Source organism: Antechinus flavipes, chromosome 3, assembly GCF_016432865.1.
Source record: "Antechinus flavipes isolate AdamAnt ecotype Samford, QLD, Australia chromosome 3, AdamAnt_v2, whole genome shotgun sequence".
NCBI classification, from domain to species: Eukaryota; Metazoa; Chordata; class Mammalia; order Dasyuromorphia; family Dasyuridae; genus Antechinus; species Antechinus flavipes.
This window is the reverse complement of record NC_067400.1, coordinates 551,122,028-551,138,699: the sequence shown is the minus strand read 5'-3', so window position 1 is coordinate 551,138,699 and position 16,672 is coordinate 551,122,028. Positions and strand designations below refer to the sequence as shown.

The following is a 16,672-nucleotide window of genomic DNA, read 5'->3' as shown; positions in this document are numbered from 1 at the left end:
CTGATCATCAAGCCCAGTACCAATACTAATACCAACACCTCTAACTGGGCAGGGCCTCCCAGGTTGTCTAGAGAGGAAGGAACCTCATGCCAATTGGCAATAGTAATGGGCTTGTGAATAGCTGCTATTCTTCAGTCTAAATGAAATGGGGAGACTTACATCAAAACCATTTGGTACTGGCTAAGAAATAGAGAAGTTGATCAGTGGAATAAACTAGGTTCACAGAACAAAATAGTCTATAACTATAGCAATCTAGTATTTCACAAACCTAAAGATCCCAATTTTTGGGATAAGAACTCACTATTTCACAAAAACTGCTGGGAAAACTGGAAACAAGTATGGTAGAAAGTAGACATAGACCCACATCTAATACTGTATACCAAGATAAGGTTGAAATGGATTCATGATCTAGACATAAAAGAATGATATTATAAACAAATTAGAACACAAGATAGTTTACCTCTTAGATATGTGGAGGAGGAAGGAATGTGTGACCAAAGAAGAACTAGAAATCATTATTGATCACAAAATAGATAATTTTGATTATATTAAGTTAAAAAGCTTTTGTACAAACAAAACTAATGCAGACAAGATTAGAAGGGAAGCAATAAACTGGGAAAACATTTTTACATCCAAAGGATCTGATAAAGGCCTCATTTCTAAAATACATAGAGAATTGACTCTAATTTATAAGAAATCAAGCCATTCTTCAATTGATAAATGGTCAAAGGGTATGAACAATTTTAAGATGAAGAAATTGAAACTATATGTAGTCACATGAAAAGGTGCTCCAAATCACTATTGATCAGAGAAATGCAAATTAAGACAACTCTGATTGGCTAAAGTGACAGGGAAAGATAATGTGGAATGTTGGAGGGGATGTGGGAAAACAGGGACACTGATACATTGTTGGTGGAATTGTGAACGAATCCAGCCATTCTGGAGAGCAATTTGGAACTATGCTCAAAAAGTTATCAAACTGTGCATACCCTTTGATCCAGCAGTGTTTCTACTGGGCTTATACCACAAAGAGATACTAAAGAAGGGAAAGGGACCTGTATATGCCAAAATGTTTGTGGCAGCCCTGTTTGTAGTAGCTAGAAGCTGGAAAATGAATGGATGCCCATTAACTGGAGAATGGTTGAATAAATTGTGGTATATGAACATTATGGAATATTATTGTTCTGTAAGGAATGACCAGCAGGATGAATACAGAAAGGACTGGCGAGACTTACATGAACTGATGCTAAGTGAAATGAGCAGAACCAGGAGATCATTATATACCTCAACAATGATACTGTTTGAGGATGTATTCTTTTTTTTTTTTAAATTTAAATTTTATTTTATTTAATAATAACTTTGTATTGACAGAATCCATGCCAGGGTAATTTTTTACAACATTATCCCTTGTACTCGCTTATGTTTCGATTTTTCCCCTCCCTCCCTCCACCCCCCCCACCCCCCGCCAGATGGCAAGCAGTCCTATATATGTTAAATATGTTGCAGTATATCCTAGATACAATACATATTTGCAGAACCGAACAGTTCTCCTGTTGCACAGGGAGAATTGGATTCAGAAGGTAAAAATAACTCAGGAAGAAAATCAAAAATGCAAATAGTTCACATTTGTTTCCCAGTGTTCCTTCTTTGGGTGTAGCTGTTTCTGTCCATCATTTATCCATTGAAACTCAGTTAGGTCTCTTTGTCATAGAAATCAACTTCCATCAGAATACATCCTCATACAATATCGTTGTCGAAGTGTATAATGATCTCCTGGTTCTGCCCATCTCACTCAGCATCAGTCCATGTAGGTCTCTCCAAGCCTCTCTGTATTCATCCTGCTGGTCATTCCTTACAGAGCAATAATATTCCATAACATTCATATACCACAATTTACCCAGCCATTCTCCAATTGATGGGCATCCATTCATTTTCCAGTTTCTAGCCACTACAAACAGGGCTGCTACAAACATTTTGGCACATACAGGTCCCTTTCCCTTTTTTAGTATCTCTTTGGGGTATAAGCCCAATAGAAACACTGCTGGATCAAAGGGTATGCACATTTTGATAACTTTTTGGGCATAATTCCAGATTGCTCTCCAGAATGGTTGGATTTGTTCACAGCTCCACCAACAATGCATCAGTGTCCCCGTTTTCCCACATCCCCTCCAACATTCATCATTATTTTTTCCTGTCATCTTAGCCAATCTGACAGGTGTGTAGTGATATCTCAGAGTTGTCTTAATTTGCATTTCTCTGATCAATAGTGATTTGGAACACTCTTTCATGTGAGTGGTAACAGTTTCAATTTCATCATCTGAAAATTGTCTGTTCATATCCTTTGACCATTTATCAATTGGAGAATGGCTTGATTTTTTATAAATTTGAGTCAGTTCTCTATATATTTTGGAAATGAGGCCTTTATCAGAACCTTTAATTGTAAAGATGTTTTCCCAGTTTGTTGCTTCCCTACTAATCTTGTTTGCATTCGTTCTGTTTGTACAAAGGCTTTTTAATTTGATATAATCAAAATTTTCTATTTTGTGATCAGTAATAGTCTCTAGTTCATCTTTGGTCACAAATTTCTTTCTCCTCCACAAGTCTGAGAGATAAACTATCCTATGTTCCTCTAATTTATTTATAATCTCGTTCTTTATGCCTAGGTCATGGACCCATTTTGATCTTATCTTGGTATATGGTGTTAAGTGTGGGTCCTTGCCTAATTTCTGCCATACTAATTTCCAGTTATCCCAGCAGGTTTCAGGATGTATTCTGATGGAAGTGGATCTCTTCAATAAAGAAAGTTAATTCAGTTTCAATTGATCATAGATGGGCAGAAGCAGCTACACCCAAAGAAAGAACACTGGGAAATGAATATAAACTGCTTGCATTTTTGTTTTTCTTCCCAGATTATTTATACCTTCTGAATCCAATTCTCCCTGTGCAACAAGAAAACTGTTCGGTTCTGCACATGTATATTGTATCCAGGATATACTGTAACTTATTCAACATGCAAAGGATTGCTTGCCATCTGGTGGAGGGGGTGGAGGGAGGGAAGGGAAAAATTGGAACAGAAGTGAATGCAAGGGATAATGTTGTAAAAAATTACCCTGGCATGAGTTCTATCAATAAAAAGTTATTAAAAAAAAAAAATAAAAAGAAAATTTTCTCTATAAAAAAAAAAAAAGACAACTCTGAGATACCATTAATACCTTTTATATTGGCTAAGATGACAGGAAAAGATAATGACAAATGTTGGATGAGATGTGGGAAAACTGGGACACTGATACATTATTGTTGGAACTGTGAACGGATTCAAACATTCTGGAGAGCAGAATGCTCAAAAAGTTATCAAACTGTGCCTACTACCCTTTTATCCAGTATTGTTTCTACTGGTTTTATATCCCAAAGAGATCTTAAAGGATGGAAAGGGACCCTCATATGCAAAAATGTTTGTGGCAGCCCTCTTTGTAGTGGTAAGAAACTGGAAACTGAGTGGATGCCCATCAATTGGAGAATGGCTTAATAAATTATGGTATATGAATGCTATAGAATACTATTGTTCTGTAAGAAATGACTAGCAGGATGATTTCAGAAAGGCTTGGAGGCCTACATAAAATGATGCCAAGTGAAATGAGCAGAACCAAGAGATCAATATACACAGCAACAAGAAAACTATATGATGATCAATTCTGACGGACATGGCTCTCTTCAACAATGAGAGGATTCAAACCAGTTCCACTTGTTTAGTGATGAAGAGAGCCATCTACACCCAGAGAGAATCATGTAAACAGAGCGTGGAACACAACACAGTATTCTCCCTCTCTCTGTTGTTATTTACTTGCATTTTGTTTTCTTTGTTTTTCTTTTCCTTCCTTCTTGATCCGATTTTTCTTGTGCAGCAAAATAACTGTATAAATATGTATATATATATTGGATTTAACATGTATTTCAATATATTTAACATGTATTGGACTACCTGCCAGCTAGGGGAGAAGGTGGGGGGAAGGAGGGGAAATTTTGGAACAAAAGGTTTTGCAAGGGTCAATGTTGGAAAAATTACCCACACATATGCTTTGTAAATAAATAAATTAATAAATTTTTTAAAAAGTTAAGGAATGGGGAGACCTAATCTCAAAACAAAACCATAACCAAAAACAATAATAATAACAATACTATCCCAAGCAATCAATAATAAATTGTTGTCTTTTATAGCAAAGAAAGGCTACAAAACTGGTATCTCTACAGTATCACTAATAGCAACAAATTGCATACACATCCCCTCCCCTCCCCCACAATGTGCAATTACTATTTTTAAATTCTCTCTGTGTGTTTATGTGTGTATGTAAGTGTATGTTTTCAAGGCAAGGAGTGATAGTCTTTACTAGAAGCAGCTAAAAACTTCCACTTAGAAGCTTTTCAGACCTTTTTTTTTTCAGCTTATCTCAGTACATCTTATTCCCTGAATGCTTTTAACATAGATACTTTTTTGGAAATATAAAGAGTATGAGTTTATTAAGCAGGGGACCATGTAGAGGAAATGAGTTCATGATACTGATTTCAATATCAGGATTAATTAATCTAAAGAGCTTATAAACGATAAAGACAACTCATGATACTTTTTCCACAAATGAAGGACATTCTTGTTCCAAAAATTGTGTCTAAAGAAGAATGTCTAGGAGGATATGAGGGCTTTTCTTTTAAAGGTCTTAAAGAACAATACAGAGTTCAAATCTATTCAGGTTAAATATTTTTGCTAGTCTGTGAAAAATGGGAAATAAGATAAGAATTGGCATAAAAAAAGTAAAGGGAGTGGGCATGTTCTATATGAAAGCAATATACATATTTTAGAAGAAGGAAATATGTCTAATCAGAATTTTTCTTATAATGCTTTATTAAAATATCTCCTAGATAATGCTAATAGGAGGTGAACTTGAGAGAAAGAAGGAAATGCACAATGATTCCCCACCCCCCCCAAAAAAGACCAATCGTAGGACTGCTATCAGAGTAAATCACAAGGGTAAAATGAAATTACGTAAAGATAAAATGGAAAACATGTCTCCTGATGAAATTCAGTTTCTTTTTCTTTGATTATACGTATCAAATGAAAACATTCCGAATTTCCTGAATTAAGCAACCTACTAGATAGGAGTGCTATTTTTGTTGTTCAGTTGTTTAAGTCTTGACCAACTCTTTGTGACTCCATTTAGGGATATTTGGCAAAGATATCAGAGTGGTTTGCCATTTTCTTTTCCAACTCTTTTTACAAATGAGGAATCTGAAGCAAATAGGGTTAAGTAATTTGCCCAGGATCACACAGCTACTAAGTCTCTGAGGCCTGATTTGAATTCAGGAAGATGAGTCTTCCTGACTCCAGAATTGGTGCTCTACCCACTGTGCCATCTAGCTGCCCTGATCCATATTGGAGAAGGGTGTTAAAACTACGGACAAAGATGGCAAGATACATTCCATAATCATCATTATAACCATTCACATTTCTATAGCACTTCAATTATTCTATAAAATAGGTTATACAATAATATTATCGTTACTTTACAGATGAGAATACTTGATCCTAGAGACAAATGAAATAGCATGGCTATGGTCTTACATTCCTGAATGCTTGTTTTGCAGACAAACAATCATTAAGAAGACTTAGTTATTGCTGGAGATGGGATCATTATTAAAGGAGAAAAAATTCTCTCAGAAAGTAGCAGGGTTCCTCTTTGAAGATTAGCCAGTAAAGATTGGTTAATCACTTGTTGCACATATTGTGAGTGTGACTCTTGTTTGGTAAAGCATTAGGTAAAATTTCTCAAATTACCTTCCAACTCTAACATTCTGTAATTAATCAGCACATATATATAGTGCTGCAATGAAACCTATTCAATAAAAATTAGAGATCCTTAAGTTTGGATTTTCCTAAAAATTCTACTATAAGAAGTTGGCTCTAGGACATCATTCATGACAACAAATAATTAGTATCACATGAAAAAGTATGGCTTTTTATTTGGGGGGAAATAAGTTCCAGTTCTCCCAAAATAAATTTTTCACTTAAGGACCAAAACTTTATTTTTAAGCATTTTTGATAAAAGAAAATTTTTCTTGAACATTTCTAGATTTCTTTAACATATGAAACAGAAGATAATATGACTTTTTTTGAGGATTCAAAGTCAATTAGAAACCAATGAGAGGGAAAGAGCCATTTGCTTATGAATAGATGATCCTACATTGCTGTGTCTTTCAAACTTGTGTTTGGTTTTTCTTTTTTCCTTTCTTGATCTGAGCTGTCCTTGTTCCTTGTCAAAGTTTGATTCAATTACATAGTGCTCTCCTAAATTTGCTGTTTTTAATCTGCTTTTGGTTTAAGAACCAGATAATCAAGATTGTTAGTATTAGGAGCATAGGATCATGGAGTCAGAATTTGAAGGAATTTCAAAAGCCATCTTATCCAACCCCTTCATTTTACAAACGCTGAAACTGAGGCCAAGGGAGATGATGTAATTTTCCCAGATCACACAAATAAATATCATGAGAGGCAAAATCAGAACCCATGTTCTCTGACTCCAGAGTTTGTTTCTACATTACCACACAAACAGGTTCTCATGGAGGGCTTCAGTTATTCTCCTATGATTAAAAGTAATGAATTTTAGATTTATAGATTTTTTGATGCCTATTTTTTTTTTTTGCTTATTTCCTGATTCTGGGCTATAATTTGCAACATTATAACAATATAAGTAAGTGCTGGATAAAATATTATTTTATTTAGAAAAATCAATGCAAAGTAAGTATATATTCATTAATAGATCTTATTACTTATTGACCAGAAACCGAAAATCTAGTAGCAAAATATTTTTAAGAAAAAGCTAAAAAAAGCTAGGAATTAAAAAAGGTATGGAATTGAAGCATACAGTCCTTATTCTATAAGTAGGGACTATAAAAAGTTCTGTTCAAGCTAAATATCATTTAGTTTAAAAACTAAAAAAGAGAAATAATTAGCTGTGATTTTGGTCTTCAGATCTTGGGGGGGTCAATCAAACTTATAAAAATAGGACATTCTAATATTCTAATAGGATATTCTAGTATTAAGAATATAAGGTAGAGAGTAAATTTCTTGCAGTTTCAACAAAAAAAAAATCAAAGAAGGAAACAATGAAAGAAATCATTGATAAAAATATTTTAGAAATTCTTGAGGTAACACTTGCAAATATGAAACTGTAAATATCTGTATGTAAATAGTATGTGTAACTAGTGCCCTCTAGTGAAGTCACAGAGATGTTCACGAAACTTAGATATGTCATCCTTCTATTACTTCAAAAGATAAGCTTCTAGAACATACCACACATAATTTAAAATTTGTGTTATGTAGTATAGCAAATACTATAAACAGACAAGAATACAAGAAATATTTTTCACTGGGTTTTTTGTAGACTATTAATTACGGGATTATAACTGATATTGTTTTACTTTAGATTTCTTCCCCTCTCCCATGCCCACACTCCCATTGGATGTTACATATTGATAACTTCAATGAATCTCTGATTTCACTACTTTGAGTATACCCTATTAATCATGTGAATCACAGTTCAATCATATCCTCAATCTTTGTGGTTTTTGTGTAAATATTCCCATAACACTCTACTGGAGGTCCACCTAATGCACTGGGGTCCTCATGTGGCAATAATGCAGACATACTGTTCATGTTAGCTCTCATTATATGCTACTTTTCTATTTCTTTTAATATACAATTTGTACTTAGTAATACTGCTTCAGTTTATTTACCTGCTTATCACATCCCTCCTCAACTTCCTTTTGGTAGTTTTGATTATTCACAGATTTTGTGTTTCATGATTGTCAGCTATATATCATAGAGAGAACACTGGTGCTAAGCAGTTGTATTTTTGTTGCATGAAGTCTAGTGATAGTTTATAATATCCCAAATGCAATTAACTTGCTTTCTTTTTTCTACTCAGCCTCTACCTAGTCCATCCATAACGTCTGTCCAAAACACAAGTACTGATTTGACCAGATTGAATTGTCTACTATACTGTATACAGTATTTGGGACAAAAGGAATTCTTTATCATTTGGTTTTTCTTATGAGAAAAGCTAGGCCACTTACTATCACTGTAATGTTGGAAAAGTCACTTAAACTCTCTGGGCTTCAGTTTCCTCATCCATAAAATGAGAATTGGCCAAAATGTGAGACTTCTAAGATCCCCTTTAGCTCTAAACCTCAGATTTTATGAGTTTATGAAATCTAACTTTAAATGATTATAGATTTCATTTAGATAGTGCTCTAATGTTTAAGGGATTGAAGCAATTCACAAATAAGGGCATGTGCTGGATCTTACCATTTATAAGGAATCAGAGAAATTTGCCTCTCCTTTGCATTTTTATTTTATGATACTTTAATCATATTTATTATATTTATAGAGTAATGTGAATTTAAATAAATTTTATTTTGATAATTCTGAAATACTTTTTGAAATATAGATATCTTGAGCATTACAAAACCAGAGCAGGAAAAAAAAGAACACAAGGGTAATTTAATAAATACTTATTTCATGTTGTCAAAAAATGTTAAAAGTAATGACAACTGTTTTAAAAGTCTCCTTTCATAAGACTTTTTTTATAGGAAGGACTACATCAATAAATCAGACACAGCCACAAAAAAAAAATGTTTTGCTAGTAGAACTGGAAACAGATGAGGAAGAAGTTCAAGAATTATTTCTGGCATACTCTTCTACCTTACTTTCTTAAATGACCTGGAGTAAGTAATTTCATTTTTCTTTGACTCAATTGCTACACTTGTAAAAAAGGCATAATTTTACTTGCAAGCCCATTTCTTCACAGAAGGAATAATAGAGGAAAGCATATATCTTTAGTTGTCACATAGTAAAATCTTCTATAAAGATTTTAAATAATGTTAGTGAATTGCTGCCCCAAAATTAGTCAAACCAATCTCATAAGGGATTCAGGAAAGTAAATATTAATTTTTAATTATCTGTAGTTAGTTGGAGGAGTAGCTAGAATACTGGTATTGGAATCAGAAAAGGCTGAATTCAAAGTCATTCCAAGCTTAACTTTCACTTAACTTTTATCTACTTTAATTTCCTCATCTGAGGATAGGATAATATTAGAACCCACCTCCCAGGGTTTTTATGAGGATAAAATGAGATAATATTTGTAAGGTATTTCACAAATATTAAGGCAATATATAAATATCATTATCATCATCACCAACATTATCATTATTAACTTTAGTGATGGAATGAATAGCTGAATGGCAGTGCAGCAGGTAGTTCATTCACTTTGGGATTTGGAACAATGGCTTTTACTAAACATGAAAATTCCACCTGCCCTGACAGCTAAGTGAATATGTTTGCGGCGGACAGGGGAAGAAACGGGACACTCTCTCCCACACTCTTTGATCTAGCTAGCCCAGCCTTCTTGCTGTTCCTTACACACAACATCCATCTCTTGCCTCTGGATCTTCATCTCCACCTCACCTCTACATCTTAGGATGCCTGATTTCCTCTAAAACTCTTCAAACTTCTGTTCTTCTAGACAAAGCCTTTCTGATTCTTCCTGCCCCACACCAAAAATCAACTTTTATTTGTTTGTACATGTTGCTTCTCTGTCAATAACTATTTATTGGGCTTTCCCATTAGGAATGTAAGCTCCTTGAGGGAACAGACTATTTCATTTTTGTTTCTGTATGACTAAGGTCCATGATAATGTCTGGTACTTAGCAGGTACTTGATAAATGCTTCTTGCTAAAATTCAAACTGTGCTTCAAGTCCTCTAGTGAGAAGGAGTTAGTATCTCCTAAGGCAGCTCATTTTCCTTCTGAATAGGTTTAATTGTGAGCAAGTTTCTCCTTACATTATCTCTTTCCAACACCTATCCAACTATGTGCTCTTAGCACATAAGGAGAATAAATTTAATCCATCTTCCATATGAAAGTCCTTAATGTACTTATGATAATTTGCTCTCTATGCTCTCTTATGACCTAGAAAAGGATCATAGATCTAGAAACTTTTGGCCAAGAGGCAATTCACTGATTGATTATTTTTGGGTATTAGCAAGTGATTAGCATCAAGTACTATTTAATGCACTTTTTTGCTTCTGTCCTTCTGGTCTTGATGACAGGCTCCTATCCTTCATAGACTCAAAGACTGGCTTTTGTCAAGGAAAGCAGCACCTTGGCAGCTGGCTCCCCAATCATAAGTCCAATTCTGGTCTTCCTCTGAATAGGACCAAGAAAATGATTGTATGAACCATGGAAACAAATAGAAAGATATTTTCTAAAACATGCTTGGAGAAAACATCACACAGAGATGCTTAAAAACCACTTAAAGGATGCTAGACATATTAAGAATATTAAAGGTAAGAATATAAGTCTGCATAATAAACATTAATATCTTTGTAAAAGGCAGAAGGCAGCTGAGTGGCACAGTGAATTTAACCTCATTTCAGATCATAAAGAGACAAATATTATTGAAATGAGTCACCAACAACAATGACAAGGTAAAAGAATAGGGACTCACAAGACTAAGTAGGAGGATGGTTATTTGGGCTCTCAGTGGAGAATCATTATACAAATAATATATTGCAATCCTTAAAGATAATAAAATATGATTTAAAAACCCCAAACATTTCAGAATCAGTCTTTTACTTATACATCAATGAATGGATGAGCTCCTCAATGTGGTTACTCCCTCCAGTGGTACTGATCCATCTATGTCTCTCATTCCAGGGGACTTTTATTCATGCCTTTCATAATTCCTCTATAAAGTACCTACCCAAAATGCTGGACACTTTTCTCTAGGGATTTCTAATATTTTGTGGGTACCCATCCTCAGGTCATCCTTGACCTATCATTTGTCTCATTATATAATAAGCACATATAGTTATGGAATGATATATTTTCCAGATGTGATCTTTTATGCCATTTTTTGCGTATAAGTCATTAGTCATATTTTACTACAGTTTACTCATGTGTAACATGCATTTCTCTATTGCTATTTCAGTTATTAGCAATATGACTCTAGTGTTTCATAAGTTATAGTCAACGAGTCTTATCAAAAGAATAATGATGCTAAAAATTTTTTTTCCATCTTTCCTGATGTGGTAAAAATATTTTTATTATAAGTAACCATAATATTTATATAGGGGTTTCATTCACAAATTTTCTTTTTGATAGTTTCTTCTCAATATTTTAGGGTCAATCATAAAATATTATACTCACAGGCCAAGGCTGTAGGTTTCCAAGTTCCTTTTCTAATTTTTCCAGGTCTGCAAATTTTGTGGCTCCATCAGCATCTGCCATAAGGACCTTTCTCCCTCGAGAAGTGAATACACCCTGTATTTAGAAATATCAATCAAAACACTTTTAATAAAATTGACAAGAGTACAGAAAGTTTTAATTGAATTATTTGATTTTAAATGCTTAAGACTAAAGAATGAAGTAGAGAAAAACTAAAATTCATTCACATCAAATAAATCATATCCATGTTCATAATGTTCTCAATATTGTTAAGACTTACCTGTATTACTTTCTGCTACAGCCCAGTTTTTGACTGTACAGATGCAAAGAAATGATGGAAGTTTATTATTAACTGTAGTTAGGAAAGTAGTAGGAAACTGTAGTAGGAAAGCTTTGTGCCCAGTGGATAAAGAACTGGTCCCAGATTCAAGCAGACCTGCTTTAAATCCTGCTTCTGCCATATAATGACTGTGTGATCTGGGAAGTTCCTTTACTTTTCAATGCTTCAAACAATTTTCTAAGATTATAAACTGTCGAAAAGATGCTCCTTTGCCTTGGGAGAGGAAGCTTTTCCTTTTGAATTCTTAATACTAGTGGTGCCAAACTCAAATTCCAGCAGACTGCATAATGATTTAGAAAAACCACATAGTAACATTATCTATATCATCCTGTATTTTTATTTATGTGGCTAAATATTTACCAGTTCCATTTCAATCTTTGGGGACATTGAATTTGACCTTTCTGACACCAATGAAACTACAAGTTTTGTCCAAAAAAAATTTTTTTTAAAGTAAAGTGGGGTTAAACTTCTACTTTAGGGAATAATTTCACAATTAAATGCCGCTTGGTTCAGTAAGCTTTCCCCTTATCTTGGCCTAATATATAAACAGCAGCAAATAATCATTTACTATTGTCAAAATGTTTCTATAATCTATATGCCAATAACCCTTTTGAGTTCCAATCTATACTCTAATGATCTTTCTAACTTAAAATTCACTTTCTCCAGTAAATTAGCTTCTGGATTAGCCCATTACTATATTACCTTAGCACCCTTGTTATTTTCTACATCCTGAACATTTACTATTATAAAGTAAACATTCCTAATTAATTTTTTATTTTATTTTATTTTATTTGTAGCCCAGACTGTTTTACAGTTTTTACCTTTGCAAAGTCCACTTCATATAATTCTATAACATATAATGGGCAATGAATATTGTTTAACTGTCTAATAAATTTCAGCGTTTTAAATAGTCACTAATATTTCTGTCAATTATCTGGTTGCTGGAGTTGATAGTACTATTATTTGTAAATATAAGTCAAACTGAATAAGGTTACTGGTAATTTTAAACAAAGAATTAAAACAGATTTTGTTGAAGTTAATGATATATCATCAATAAGTATATTCTCTATATAATATAGTATTTTATAAAATATGATCCATGGAGTAAACATAGTTAGAAAATTCAAGCTCTTCACTGGTATAGTAGGGGAAGATCACATGTAGTGATAAAGTTTATCAACTTTTATGCTGTGGTGCCCTGTTATAAAATGTCTCCTCATTTATAATGTGAGATTCTTGAAGGTAAGAACTATGTGTCTGCTGTTTGGTTTTCATAGTACCTGGCACATAGCAAGTGATTAATAAATCCCTGTGACTGACTGTGCCTACAGAGAGTGATCTATCCAGGAAATTCCTATCAATTCAAACTACCCACTTTATCAATTTGTTACCAAAGACACTTGATAAATTATGGGAAAGTAATTTCAAATGATATTTCTTTGTATAGATTACATGGGTATTACAGAGCTATACACACACACACACACACACACACACACTTAAACACATATAACTACATACATATATGTGTAGTATATGGCTGTGTATGTATATATATCTCAAATGCTTCTAAATTTCTACTATAATACATTTGGAGACATGGATTGAAACAAAATAAATATATATAGTTTGAATACTGGTGTACACTGAGAAATGTAGACATAAATGAGATTATTTCTATTCCTATATGATAAATCCATATTTAGTTGGTGGTGTTACATATATATATTAACAAAGTGATGTCAAAATCATCATAAAGTGATAATGATGGAATCACATTAATTAGAATATGAGTTTAAAAGCAGAAATAAAATCAATGGAGTTTTACCTGCCATTCAAGCAATATAAGTACATTTTTATTTGATTTCTGACAAACAGAATGCCAGAGAATTGCAAAGAATCTGGAAATATGAATGAGAATGTGAATATCAATACATGTAACCATCTGAAGGTAAAATGGTAAATGAAGATGGGTAATATGGATAATCATTTATCTCATAAATGGAAAGGTCAGAAAGAGGTCATATGTGTAAGTTAAGTCTGTGAGGCTTTATGCAGCACATTCAAAAATGCATGGAAGCTGATGAATAATTTAAATGTTTGATTCCTCAAAGAATAATCTATATTTTAACAATTTCACTAAATACATATTATTAGTAACACTGTTTAAAAACCAATAATACAAAAGAGGCAGTGTAGCATAGTGGACTGAGAGCTTGCCTTTAAGTCTGAAGAACTGTGTTCAAATTCTGTTTCTGAAACACCACGTCTACTTGACTCTGGACAATCTCTAGAATTTGCTACATCCTGATAGAGCCCATTCTACCTTGGGACAACTTTTCCTGTTGCTCTATAGATCGAGGTTGTGTCTGCTTCTTTGTAACTGCCTACTCACTGCCAGAAGAAATTGAATCCCTGTTCCATATAAGAATTCTTCAAACACTTGAAAATGGCTATCAGATTTCCCCTAATCTTAGCTACTCTATGCTAAGCCCTTATTTGATTAGAATTCTCAACATCCTGATAACCCCTTTCTGGACAAGCTCTAGTTAATCAACATTTATTCTTAATGTAATTCCCATAACAGGATATAACACTCCATTTATGGTCACGTCACACAGTTGTACCTCTTCTGCATTCTGGACATAATTTCTATTATTGCAGCAAAATCCTTATTGACAAGGTAAGGTAAAACAAATCAAGATAGTCATTAAATAAAAATCTTCACTGTGAAATATGTTCTATGAAACCAGAAACAGGGACATATCTGACCAGTTACAGAACATGCACATATTATAATTGATAGTAGAGGTTACTAAGAATGCTCATATTTTAAGTAAAAGTGTTCATTACCGTCTTGATAGCTCCACCTTTTCCACGATTTTTCAATAGTGTTATTACTCGCACTTTGTCATTTCCATATTTTTGGCAATAATTAAGAGCAACCTGTTAAGCACATCAAAACAATTTTAAAAATTAATTTGGATTACAAAGAAAATAGTAATCCCATATTTCTTATTTTGGTTTAAAAACCATTACTATATCCTATACATGGTCACCATTTCCTTCTGGATAGTCTCCTCCTGTGGCTTTTATGATACTGCACTCTCATTTTAGTTCCTAACTATGTGACTGCCCTTTTCAGCCTTCTTTGCTGGTCCATCACATAGATTCTTCTCAAGAGTGCTGATTGCTCAAAGTGCTGCTATTCATGATCTCTTTCTACATTTCTTCTCTTGGTAATTTCTTTCTTAAATTAAAAAAAAAAAAAAAAAAAAACCAAACAAACCCTCTCTTGATCCAATCATCCCCTTAAGCTATTATCCTGTATCCCTAATCTCTTTCTTAACCAAACTCCCCTCAAAAGCTGGCCATATTTATTGGCCACTTTCAAAATTTAACTTCTGACATTATTACAAGGGAAAGGTTCTCTTAAGGTCCTTAATGATTTCTTAATTGCAAAAACTCATGGCCTTTTCTCAGTACTCAGCTTTCTGAACCTCTCCATAGTATTTGACATAGCTGACTACCCTCTTTCCCCTAATGCAGAATTCTTAACCTTTTTTTTTTTTGGTGTGTGTGTGCATATGTGTGTACGTGTGTATGTGTGAGATTATTTCACTGGCATATTGGTGAAACCTATATATCTGTTCTCAGAATGCTTTTAAAGATATAAAGGAAATCAGTGATTTTGAAATAGTTATTAAAATATTTCCCCCCAAAGTTCACAGACTTACAAATTGAGAACTATTTTCCTAGAGATTCTCTTCTTTCTGGAATTCTGTGACACTGCTTTCTTCTGGCCCCCCTTCTATCTGTCTGATCCCTACCTTTTTTGTTTCCTTAGAGAAATAATTTTCCATGTACCATACTCCATTTGTGATGGTGCCATAAAACTGTTTTGGGCTTTCTTCTATCTTCTCTTTTTGCTTTCTTGGTGATTTCATCACCATGGGTTCTCTCATGGGTTCAACCATCTCTTTATAATTAGTTCTTAATCTTTTCCCCACATTACAGTATCATACTTAGCTGCTTAGGATTTTTTCCCTAAAACCCACCCTTCTTACTACTTACATTCTTCTTTTGAAGTCACTATCATGCTTATGGTAAATCAAGTTCACAGCCTTAAAGTAACCTTTGACTTTTGCCTCTATTGCCCAGAGTACAGAAACAGCTTCCTAATTGGTCTTATTAATTTTTCCTCCATACAAGTGCCAAGTTGACACTTCAAAGGCAAAGTTGATACTCTATCCCTTCTCAATTCAAGAAGCTTCAGTGGTTCCATTTGGCCTCTAGGATAAAATTTAAATTCCTATGATGGGCTTTTTAAGCCCTTCATAACCTGCCTTCAGCCTATTTTTCCAAGAAAAAAAATAAACATTACTTTCCTTCACCTTGCAGCCAAATTAGCCTATTAGGTTTCTCTATATACTCTAGTCTATTGCCTGTTTCTAAGCTTTGGCACAAAGCTGCCGGCATGCCTGCAATGAATTCCTTCTTCATCTGTCTCATGGAATCACAGGCTTCCTTCAAAGCTAAGTTTGCTCCTATAAAAAGCTAAATATTTTGTTTTCTCCAACAAGGATATAAACTTCTTGAGAGCAGGGTGATTTGGTTTTCTATTTTTGTTTTCTCAGCACCAAGCACATTACTTGGCATAGTAGCAGTTGCTTAATAAACTTGCTGAATAAATGAATGCATCTGACCCCAGGTGTTCAATTATCATTTCTATTCAAATGACTAACAAATCTCTAGACCTAACTTTTACCCCTCACTGAAGTTTTAGTCTCACCTAACGTATTTCCTTCTATATCTCTTTCTTCCTGAATGTAACATTGACATCTCAGATATATCCAAAAACAGATCATCATCTTCTCTTCTACATCTGTTCTCCCTACAAACCTTGATATTTCTGTAGAATATACCAGTCATCCAGGTTGTTATCTGAGAATTATTATTCTTTCTTCTCTTTTATCCTTTATATCCAATTATTTCACAAATCCTGTCAACTCATCTCCTTATTTTGCACAATCCTGTCCTATTCTTAATTCATAGGAACAC

The 16,672-nt window shown here is 33.8% G+C and overlaps 1 protein-coding gene across 1 annotated transcript in view; it reads right to left on the bottom strand.

Annotated features, from left to right (window-relative positions):
* ALG5 (ALG5 dolichyl-phosphate beta-glucosyltransferase) overlaps positions 1–16,672 on the bottom strand; it is a 65,072-nt gene that overhangs the window by 30,593 nt on the left and 17,807 nt on the right. The window contains exons 5-6 of the mRNA XM_051987424.1: positions 14,465–14,557; positions 11,254–11,367 (exon numbers count right to left, since the gene is read on the bottom strand). Coding sequence (XP_051843384.1) covers positions 11,254–11,367; positions 14,465–14,557 — 207 coding nt within the window. The remainder of the gene's footprint in view (positions 1–11,253; positions 11,368–14,464; positions 14,558–16,672) is intronic.